At 43.6% G+C, this 11,246-nt stretch overlaps 1 protein-coding gene across 2 annotated transcripts; it reads left to right on the plus strand.

Annotated features, from left to right (window-relative positions):
* The first annotated feature begins 1,584 nt into the window (after positions 1-1,584).
* Positions 1,585-10,080, plus strand: ddx23 (DEAD (Asp-Glu-Ala-Asp) box polypeptide 23). 2 transcript variants are annotated; one of them, XM_080496537.1, is made up of 18 exons: positions 1,623-1,657; positions 2,290-2,398; positions 2,470-2,627; positions 2,759-2,878; positions 3,368-3,461; positions 3,550-3,615; positions 3,711-3,849; positions 3,950-4,083; positions 4,305-4,417; positions 4,509-4,652; positions 4,728-4,953; positions 5,048-5,193; positions 5,327-5,504; positions 5,974-6,216; positions 6,300-6,451; positions 6,566-6,674; positions 6,768-6,942; positions 7,036-10,080. In XM_080496537.1, exons 3-18 carry the CDS (start codon positions 2,470-2,472, stop codon positions 7,257-7,259), a joined length of 2,421 nt encoding a protein of 806 aa, XP_080352663.1. In that variant the 5' UTR covers positions 1,623-1,657; positions 2,290-2,398; the 3' UTR covers positions 7,260-10,080. The 2 variants fall into 2 exon arrangements, with proteins under 2 accessions (XP_080352662.1, XP_080352663.1); XM_080496536.1 differs by lacking the exon at positions 2,290-2,398 and having other exon boundaries at positions 1,585-1,657.
* Positions 10,081-11,246: the final 1,166 nt, after the last annotated feature.

The following is an 11,246-nucleotide window of genomic DNA, read 5'->3' on the forward strand; positions in this document are numbered from 1 at the left end:
TGAGTTTTGAACAAAAATGTGGAACAGTGATCCTTTTAATCATTCCTGCCGCTAGTTTAGAGAATTACTATATGAGAACGTTATAACCATAAATTGATACCATCTGACGTACTTATCATAAAGAAAATATCAATAGAAACATTGCGTTGCCTCATGAATGATATAATCAGAGGGTATATTGCAGGACATCAGACTAATTATGACCATAACACACACAAACATCATAAAACATTCATTATACTGTACATGGTGTTTAATTTAATTTTTTTAATGTAGAGAAGACACTTTGGCTAGTTTAGAAAAAAAAAACAGCCTTTGAGCCCCCTGAAGTGTTATTGAAATAAATTAAATTTACTCTACAAGAATAGTTTGATTGTTTTTTTTTTTCATTATTCAACAAGTAAAATGTGATTTGGTTGTCAAAAATGTCAACATAAAGAGAAATAGCCTGAGTTTTGATTAATACATTTCTATAATGAACAGTAATTCATTTCCAATCACCTACCAATAACCTTATTAAGCACTTTGAATTGTATGTACCTGCATGAAAAGTGCCCCATAAAGAACGTTTGGCTTAACTGATTAGGAATAATCTTTGTTTTTGTTTAAAATGTGACTTTCACAATCAACTTTGCATCCAAATTATTCTTACGGCTGCATTTAAAAAGCAAAACTCATCGGAAAAGGCATGTGAACAAACGTGTCCTGTGTTTGAAATGCAAAATCTGACTTTCACTGCGTTGCTGGTCTATTGTCTTCTTCCAGCTGTATCTTCCCTTTGTGTGCCTTTATTCTGTACCATCAACTTTGATCTGCTCCTGCTGAAACAGTTCACCTTCAGAAAGGCTCCATAAATCTCGTTTGATCTCCCTGTGGAAGAAAAGGCTCGTCCAGAATATGAATCAACATTGGGCCAATCCTGACTGTAGTCGAGCATACAGCATCTAAAAGGTCTTTTATCTATCTGCAGGAGTGCACACACGCACGCACGCATGCACACACACACAGGCGAGAGGATGATATAGATTACAGGGAAAACATAGTTTTTGGTCTTGGTACACCTTGAATGTTAATCTGCTGCAGAGGGAAAGTGTTTTAAGTGGAATTGAACAGATCGGCCTGTTTCATCAGGTAAAGTAGGCAGAAAGGGGAAAGTCTCAGTAGATTAAATGTTTAATATTTCAACAAATCTGGCAGTATGAAAAATGCAATCGAGATTTCTTTCAGTTCTAACTTGTTGAAACAAGATTTTCCCACCTTTTGGTTACATGAGTGGTTTTAAATTAGATTAGATAGATAGATAGATAGATAGATAGATATTTGCAATGCTATTAATAATGTGGATTTGAATAAATGAACGTTGTTGCCTTGTAACTTGATCGCCACCTTGTGCTGAAATTGGCAAACACGCGGTAGGCCTAAAATATATTCAGTCAGGCATTTAGGAGTCCTTTTACAAAACAATCGGGGCCCTGGGATGGCTTATCCCCGTGGATGGGAACTGTAGTTTTATAGAGCGCTTCCCTTCTCGGCTGAAGGGGCCACTCCGGACTACATCTCCCACAATGCACTGCACGCTCCGTGCTTCGTGTGGAGCGACATGGCGTCTTCTTGAAGCGTAGAGAAGTCGCAGTGGTTTTGTTGACAAGTGATCAAGGTGAGCGAATAATGTCTAAAAACGGAGATCCTCCGGCTGCTTTCTAATCCAACACAACACCGACCTTTACTGCTGATATGCTGTTGCATGTTTCTGTAGTTTTTCGATGATGAATTAGGGTTTTGCTAAGTTTTAAGCGGGCTAACGTGTAGCGCTAGTTTGGTCCAGTTCATTTATTCCGCAGAGATCCAAATGACTAAAATCTGACTAGGATTAATTTATTGAGTAATGATTAATCTGCGCAGTTGTATAACAAAAATCGAGTCAAACATTCCTCATAGTTTCACATACGTCGAATACACGTTAAAGGAAAATATCAGTATATTTCCTCATTGTAGTTTTTTCTTAGCATCTCTCAATTACCTTCTTGTTTATTAAGATCATTTCAAAACTGTTTTCAAATATGTGCATGTCTTTAAGTAACAACATAAATGTTTTTTTTTCTTGAATTACATGAGCGTCTCACTCTTTAGTACGGTCATTGCAGGTTTTTTTCTCGGTAAAATCTGTAAATTACCACATTTTATATGTAGTGTTTTCAAAACAATTTGATGTATTCTGTACTTGAGTGAATGGAAAATGGATTTCTATCAGTCTCAATGTGATCTACATAAAATGTCATCTTTAACCAGTCTTACACGCCAACATAGTCAGCCACCTTGCTCGCACACCTCTGGAACGATCTGGGACTTAGTTTCTTTCCCAGAGACGCTCTGAGACAAAATTTGAAGACATCAGGATGTGAGAAACCCCACATTCAATTTAAGTAAAAACTCCAGTACCTGTGCATTAAATGGTCTTTGTGTTTGCAGATGGCAGCTGACTCCTCAGACAAGAAGGATGGAGACTCCGCGGGGACCAAAGACCGAGAACGGAAGCGCAGCCGTTCACGAGAACGCGATCGCAAAGTGTCACCAACACGCAAACGCCATCGGTCTCGTGAACGGAACCGCTCCAAATCCCCAGATAGGTAAAGAAAACAAAACTTGTCTCTGGCATCAGATTCTATATATATATATATATTTTTTTTTATTCTTAATTTTGACACGTTTCAAGAATGTTTAAAAACTTTTTTCTGTACGATTGGATTTTTGATCACAGAGACCGACGTCTGAAAGACAAAGAGAGGGAAAAGGAGCGTGAAAGAGAAAAGGATAGAGACAGAAGTCGTAAAGACAGAGACAGCCATCGACGGGATAAAGATCGACCAAAGAGGTCCAGGTAGGACTGAAATCCACTGCTCTGGAACACTGACAAGGGGTCATGTGATATTAAACAAGTTGTTTTTTTTCCCTAACATGTCATGAAAAAGTTTGATTGTGATGTTCAGAACTGTCAAATATGAAATCAGTCCCATATATTTAAGGTTGCGTTAGATTCATTGTCATTGTAACAATCCAGCATATTTAATAAAACTGTGAATTAGAGCATGGGGCTCATGGTGTTACAGTCGAGGAGCGTGGGGGGAGAAACTGGAAGATGGATGTTTTGAAGTACCAAAAGACAATCTGAACAAAATGTTCTTTCCTCTAAAATAAGTGAAATTGTAATTTTATACAACAGCAATTCACATTTAGTGATTTATCGCTTTATGAAAAGGTTACTATCAATAGTTGCCATCGATCCATTTCTTTTTCGCACTCGGTTCTCAGAGCTCGCAGCGTTTTTGTTGTTTCATATTTCAGTCAAGACTTCCACTCTCCTTTACAGAAGCTCCTCGCCGAAGTCGAAGGATGGCAAGTTGAAAAGGGAGAAGGATGTAAAAGCAGAGGAAGAGGAAGATGAAAAAAAGAAGAAAGAGAAGGTCAGAATCATGTCGGGTTTTTTTTAGAACTTGAAACTCCTCTGGCTTTCTTGTGTTTGTTGTGACCTGCGTTTGTTTTGTTGCTCAGGTCCAGCCGCTGTCTCTGGAGGAGCTTCTGGCCAAGAAGAAGGCAGAGGAGGAGGCAGAAGCAAAGGTGAGACGTTACCAATGAAACAGATCGTCTCCTTTTTTTTTTTAGTCTCTCTCTTCATATTGAGAATATTTTTGCAATTTTTTTTATTTCCCCAGCCGAAATTCCTGTCCAAAGAAGAGCGAGAAGCAGAGGCTCTGAAGCGCAGAGAGCAGCAGACGGAAGAGAGGAGGCGGCTGGTGGACGAGGAGAGAAAGAAGAGGAGGATGTTTCAGGACATCGGGAGGAAAATGATGGGTGTGTTTTTATCCTCTGGATAGCGAGTGGCTTGCTTCTCCCTTGACCCGCGGAGGGAAGTCCGTAACGACCGGCCGATTTTTTTTTTTTTATATTCCAGAGGACCCACAGGAGAGGGAGAGACGGGAGCGCCGGGAGCGAATGGAGCGAGAGAACAACGGGAACGAAGAAGACGACGGACGACAGAAGCTCAGAGAGGAGAAGGATAAAAGCAAAGAGCTGGTTGCCATCAAAGTGAGACTCCAGAGGAAGAGTTGTGTTCAGTCGTTGTGTGGTTGCTTGGTGAAAACCGGTTTTAATTTCTCTGTGGCATAAAACCAGGTTTAAAAAAAAAAAAAGAAAGGCTTAAAATACTGATATTTAAGACTTTATTTCAATATTGGGTGAACCGATATCAAAGAGGGACTGTTTTTTAAAAGTATAATGGAAAAGACTTGCGTCTTTTATCCCCCCAGGAGCGATATCTCGGCGGACTCAAAAAGCGCCGGCGGACCCGCCACCTGAACGACAGGAAGTTCGTGTTCGAGTGGGACGCCTCCGAGGACACGTCGGTCGACTACAACCCCATGTGAGTCGACCGTCGGCCGTCGGCCGCTCCGCCACTCCACCGCTTTTCCTTCCCGTCTTGACGGAACAATCTGTAACGATCTGTGTCGCAGTTACAAAGAGAAACACCAGGTGCAGCTGTACGGACGGGGCTTCATCGCGGGCATCGACCTGAAGCAGCAGAAACGAGAGCAGTCGCGGTTTTACGGCGACCTGATGGAGAAGAGGCGCACGCTGGAGGAGAAGGAGCAGGAGGAGTGCGTATATTTACCACCGAAACCGATCCGGGCGTGGTCGCGTCGACTCGGGTTGACGTGAGCGTGTTTCCTCAGGACGAGGCTGAAGAAGATGCGCAAGAAGGAGGCGAAGCAGCGCTGGGACGACAGGCACTGGTCGCAGAAGAAGCTGGACGAGATGACGGACAGGGACTGGCGAATCTTCAGGGAGGATTACAGCATCACCACGAAGGGAGGAAAGATCCCCAACCCCATCAGGAACTGGAAGGAGTACGCGCTGCCCGCACACATCCTGGAGGTCATCGACAAGTGCGGCTACAAGGTCGGTCTCCGAAATGGCTTTTTGGAGCTGCGGCGACTCGGGCCAAATGTGTTTGCTCACGACTCCCCCTCTCTTTTCAAACGCCTCCCGACAGGATCCGACTCCGATCCAGAGGCAGGCCATTCCCATTGGCCTGCAGAACCGTGACATCATCGGCGTGGCCGAGACTGGTAGCGGTAAAACGGCGGCCTTCCTGATCCCGCTGCTGGTCTGGATCACCACGCTGCCCAAGATTGACCGGTACCGCATTTTAAACTCGGGACAAACTTGAGTGGCGCAACACCACCAATGTGTCGCTGTGTGTTTGAGCTCCCTGCTTCTCGCTCCCTCCCTCCCTCTCTCTCTCTCTCTCTCTCTCTCCTCCGCCCGGCAGGATCGAAGACTCGGACCAGGGCCCGTACGCCGTAATCTTGGCGCCGACCCGTGAGTTGGCGCAGCAAATCGAAGAGGAAACCATCAAGTTTGGCAAACCGCTAGGCATTCGAACGGTGGCCGTGATCGGAGGAATCTCCAGGGAGGACCAAGGTTTCCGCCTGAGGATGGGCTGCGAGGTGAAACAGATGAAACTCTATCTGTCTGACTTGACAAACACTTTCGACTGATCATTTTGCATGGATTTGTGTACGTTTACGATCGACAGGAGTTTGTAAATGCCAGTTAAATCCGTCTTTAACGCCGCACGTTCGTTGAGCTCAAATTAAATGTGGCTCATAGATGAGACCTGTTTAGAAGAGCTGTAACTCGTTTCCTACAAACTTCACGTTGCTCCCCAAAGCATGATGGTGAAATGAAGGAACAGCTTCTTTCTGAAGCAGCTTTAACATAAAAGTAGAACATTTCAGACGATATCTTTAATGAACAGACGTGAGTATTGGGGGTTTAATCAGCTTCATAGTGATGTCAGATAAGCTTTTGCCCTTTTAACTTGATTTGTCTTCTAGTTTTAATTCTGCAGTTTTCATCCTCGACACTTTAAACTCTGCCGTTCTAATATAAAAGTCCTTTCCTCTCGTCTGACAGATCGTCATCGCCACCCCCGGACGTCTGATCGACGTGCTGGAGAACCGCTACCTGGTCCTGGGCCGCTGCACCTACGTGGTCCTGGACGAGGCCGACCGCATGATCGACATGGGCTTCGAGCCCGACGTCCAGAAGATCCTGGAGTACATCCCCGTCACCAATCAGAAACCGGACACGGAGGAGGCCGAGGACCCCGAGAAGATGATCATGAACTTCGAATCCGGGAAACATAAATACAGACAGGTGCGTGTCGCCGGCCGAGCTGCCGCGTCCGGAAAAAAAAAGCGACCCTCTGACGTTGACGATTGTGTGTCTGCGCTCCACAGACTGTCATGTTCACCGCCACCATGCCTCCCGCCGTGGAGCGGCTGGCCCGGAGCTACCTGCGGCGCCCGGCCGTGGTGTACATCGGCTCGGCGGGAAAACCCCACGAGAGGGTGGAGCAGAAGGTCCTGCTGATGTCGGAGGGAGAGAAGAGGTGAGGCCGGCGCCAACCTCAAACACAAAGCAGCACTTTCACATCAGAGCGCTGAGGGTTTTTCTTTTTCTCTCTCTCTCTCTCTCTCTCTCTTTCTCTGGTTTGCCGTTGCAGGAAGAAGCTCCTGGAGGTTTTGTCGCACGGCTTCGAGCCTCCCATCATCATCTTCGTCAACCAGAAGAAAGGCTGCGACGTGCTGGCCAAGTCTCTGGAGAAGATGGGGGTGAGTGTGTCTGGACTTTCCGAGTTTAATTCGCGCCTTGCCGTCCGGCGGTTCGCTTGAACGTCGGGATTTAAAACCCCCGTCTCCCCGCAGTACAACGCTTGCACGCTGCACGGCGGGAAAGGCCAGGAGCAGAGAGAGTTTGCTCTCTCCAACCTCAAAGCCGGAGCCAAGGACATCCTGGTGGCCACCGACGTGGCTGGTCGAGGTATCGACATCCAGGACGTCTCCATGGTCCTTAACTACGACATGGCCAAGAACATCGAGGGTAAGAGGATCCGCTCCGTACAAGTCAGAAGATGGCGTTGGAACAAAGAGTCGCAAATGACGAAAAACGTCTTTTTCCCCTCTCCTCCCGCAGACTACATCCATCGTATCGGTCGTACGGGTCGTGCTGGTAAGAGCGGCGTGGCCATGACCTTCCTCACCAAGGAGGACTCCGCCGTGTTCTACGACCTGAAGCAGGCCATCCTGGAGAGCCCCGTCTCCACCTGCCCGCCGGAGCTGACCAACCACCCGGACGCTCAGCACAAGCCCGGGACCATCCTGACCAAGAAGAGGCGCGAGGAGACCATCTTCGCCTAGACTGTTTTATACCGTCTCCACTCAGCCATTTTTTTCCCCCCCCAGATTAATTTGGTTTTTTCTTTGTATAAAACGGACTGCAAGCAAACCATTTCTCATCCACACACACGATCTGTTCTGTACAACTATCAGCTCTGGAAAGGCTTGTGAGTTTAAATGTTTAGAAAGTGCTGTGTTGTGCATTTTTATTTTTATTTTTTTTGGTCACAATTAGTTTTTTTTCTTCCCATTGTAAAAGACCAATCACCGAATGACACATTTTACATCCTTTGGCAAAACTCCAACGTGTTGTTTTAAATATAAACATTTGTATGAAGTCAATTCAACAGATTTTACTGTTTTTTTTAAAGAAATACAAAAGTAAACATCTAGACTGAGATATGTTGGGGAAGTTGACTTTGCTGCATCATACACTTTCTTCATGGCCAATGTGGGTTCTTTTTATCATTTTACATACCAAAAAAAGAAAACATTTTGCTGTCAGCTTCTATGCAGTTAGTACTAAAAATGTACCATATTCTCCAAATGAATTTCAGAAGTTTAAATCACATTTACTTGGAGCTGCAAAACACAAACTTTTAAAACAAGCCTAAGGCAGCATCTAAAGTTTCATACGGTAGTTTTGAAACCGACACAAAAACTATCTTGTGTTGTGTTATGAAGTTTAAAAGAAAAAACCCAGAAAGGACACCAAACAATTAAAAGTACATAAAATGTCATGTTTATTTAGTTGAAGTCATATTTTACTGAGCCATTGTAAATCTATTTTCAAATAGAAAGCATTCTATACAGCATCAGGCAGGAAATGTCTCACTTTTTACACATTTTCTGTCTCTTTTTGATAAATAGAAGGGAAGAGGCGTGTCGGGTCACGCTAGCACGCTGTGGTAGTCTGGTGGATACATGTTTATATTTAGTGCAGTTATTGCATTACAAAGCAACCATCCCCCAACCCCCCCAACAAATGAAAGAAAAGAACCCAAAAAATTAAAACAAAACAAACAAAAAAAAAAAACATAGTGCAATTCTTTTTTTCTACTCACACAAAAGAAGTCCAAATGGTCTATAAGGCGTTTAAAAGTTTTTCAATGTTAGGCTTCGTATTGCATACAGAATAAGACGGAGGAAAGGAAATTATAACCCTTTGTAAAAATTGTGCTTCGTCGGTTGCTAAATTGGTCCGCTTCGAAAAAACATACTCTGCCCAAAAATAATAAAAAAATAAATAAATCATGAAAGTAGCTAATTGTTGAACTAAGACATGCAGGGCTCTAATAATTCACATTCATTTTTATGTCAAATTAATAATAATAAAAAAAAATCATAGGGACAACTGTTGTTTTGCTTATTTTTCCTTTTTTTTTCTCAGTGAGTGATATTTAAAAGTGCGTCAAAGCAGGATGTCCCTGGTATTCAGGCGCGCGTGTGGAGAAATAAAGTGATGCACTCTTTAATTTTCAGGAGTTGTTGTTGTTGTTAGTGGTGCGAGGAGTGAGTAGCCCCAAAGACAAGACTATCACTACGAGACGACGAGGAGAGTCAGAGTCAATGCAATACTAAAATACTTAAAAAGAAACAATCAGATTTCATGCAACACTTGCATAGATTTTTTTTCTTCTTTTTTTTTTCTTCAATCATGCTGATTTTTTTTTTAATGTTTTTTTTAAACTCTTCAAAATATACAGAACATTAGATAGAGATATCTGTGAGAGATGGAAGCAATAAACCGGCGTTTTCCTCTAAAAACAGCCCTGATGTCCATTCCTGATCATCCCAGAACCCAACCTGAACAACAGATGAGTGAAAGTGCAGCAACTTTATGTCACAGGAGTGGATCAATCAGGGAAATCGGAATTTTTTTAAAGGTCCCATATTATACCGTTTTTCAACAAGTTCACATAGTTGTCAGAGGTCCAATAACATTGGATTCTGAGTGTACTGCCGCAAATCCGGCCTTAATCCTGAATTTTTCAATCTGAAAGTCCCTCGAGTGAGCTCTACTGAGAACAGGCTGTTTCTGTGTCTGTGCCTTTAAATGTTACTGAGCCGTGTTTGTCCACATCGACTCCATGTCTGTTATCCTGGAGCGTTAGCAAGGAGGCAAAAAAAAAAACTGGCGCTGCTTGTAATTTTAAAGCTCAGAGCCCATCTATATGTTGGAGGGGCCACTGCCAGAGGGAGTGGTTATTTCCCTGCATGACATCATGAAGGGAAAACCAGTGATTCGCCTGTGTGAGCAAACATTTGCTAAAAAGTATTGGGGACAAATGTTACTGTTAGAAAACCATTATAAAGTGAATTGTGCATAATATGTGACCTTTAATAAAGATTTAAGTGAAACCGAGGGAACAATCATATCTTCTTTTACCAGCCAAAATAGACTGCAACTGTCTCTTTAAGGTTGCCACGGTGATGAAGTTAAGAAATAAACCAGATATGCCTCCTAAATACCTGTAATTTGTTGAGAAAAGCACAACTTCTCCAGTCAAAACAGGACAATACATAACAATTTTTAATGTTCCTGGAATGAAAATGGGGGAATAAAAAAAAAAAGAAAGAAAGTCAATGTTGTTTAGGTCCTGTGTAAACTGTGATGTCTTGGGGTAAACAATTGCAATTTAAGAAATGGTTATACCATTGAAGGAGTGCATTGGACTTTTTTTTTGCAATGGATCAACCAAAATTTGGGAAAGAATATGAAATAAAAGACACGTTTTGTCTCTGTACATATATTTAGTGTAACAAAGAGCTACAGTAAAATCTATCTTCAGGACAGTGTCTATAAAGTTCATCACTGGAGTGTAATCGAGGGGAAATATTGCAATTTAGATCTACATAATACAGCTGTAAAGTAAAAACCGACTAAAAATCACATCTTGTGGTTCACAGCCTAAAGATTCACTAATTTGAAAAAAAAAAAAAAGTTCTATTAAAAGTGGAATTGACTATCATTCAATCGTGTATTATGAGGTATTCTTACCCAGAACATGACTGCTGCCAGGCACCGAGGGCAAACGTTTTGAAGATATAAAAGCTCGTCTTTGATGGACCATGGTGGCGAGGGTTTGTTTTGTTAATCATCAACGTCGAGTTACAGGCATCAATCAGCCAAAGGCTGGCAGATGTTTTTCTTTGCGTCTCGACCACTGCCAGCGGTGTGAAGCAGAGGTTGCCGTGAGAGTTGCTGCATTTCACTCAGGTGCGGAGTAAAGTTGGGTTTCCGGTGCGGGATCAGGCGCCGGAACGCCCATCGGTCCAACTCGTCGGCGGCTCGTGGACTTAAGAAAAACGGTGCAGGGACGGGATGACATCGTGTCACGCGTGCTACGGGTCCTTCAGGAGCACGACACATTCGTGGAGGATGAGCGCGGTGGTTGAGTGCGTTTGGACTTTTTTTTTTTTCTTCTTTTTTTGTTTTTTTTTATAACACCTGAGGATCCGTCGTGGTTAAAAACCAGCTGTAAAACTGCAGTACTGCAAATGCAACGCAGATGACACACACACACACACATACAGTGGAGGGGAAGGGGGGGGGGTGTGAGATCAGTGTAGAAAGTGTGGATGCTACAATCAGTAACGTGCTACAATCGGATTCGGGTGGAGGGACGTGGGGGAAGGGGGCGATCGGCGACACCGGGTGGTGCTGGAGGTGCAAAAAGGCATGCAAGCTTACATTCTCTGAAGCCTGGATCTGGAGAGGAGCTGCGGCTGTTGCAGCGTGTGCTTGAAGTATGTGGATGGCTCGATGTAAACAAAGCGATTTGGCAAAGAATTCGCCCGTGAAAAGGTTGAAAACTTTAGCTTTCGTGGTTGTGTTTACATTCTCTGTTCCCGTTTAGAGATTTCCTTTTCTTTTTTTTTTAAAAGAGAGTGATTGTGCAACAGCAAAGACGAGTGAAGCCCAGTGTGGACCGCACTGTAGGTGGCGCTGTACTGCAGCTTCATACCCATTACTAACACTGTGACTGCCTCCCAGATGCCATTCAC

This window comes from Blennius ocellaris, assembly GCF_963422515.1.
Source record: "Blennius ocellaris genome assembly, chromosome: 5".
Lineage (NCBI taxonomy): Eukaryota > Metazoa > Chordata > Actinopteri > Blenniiformes > Blenniidae > Blennius > Blennius ocellaris.

Bases quoted from the DNA above. Each gene is read 5' to 3' on its own strand.
- ddx23 (XM_080496536.1), top strand. From the start codon at position 2,470: ATGGCAGCTGACTCCTCAGACAAGAAGGATGGAGACTCCGCGGGGACC. The intron at 3,616-3,710 runs GTGAGACGTTAC...TTATTTCCCCAG, and splicing joins AGGAGGAGGCAGAAGCAAAG to CCGAAATTCCTGTCCAAAGA. The intron at 4,084-4,304 runs GTGAGACTCCAG...TTATCCCCCCAG, and splicing joins AAGAGCTGGTTGCCATCAAA to GAGCGATATCTCGGCGGACT.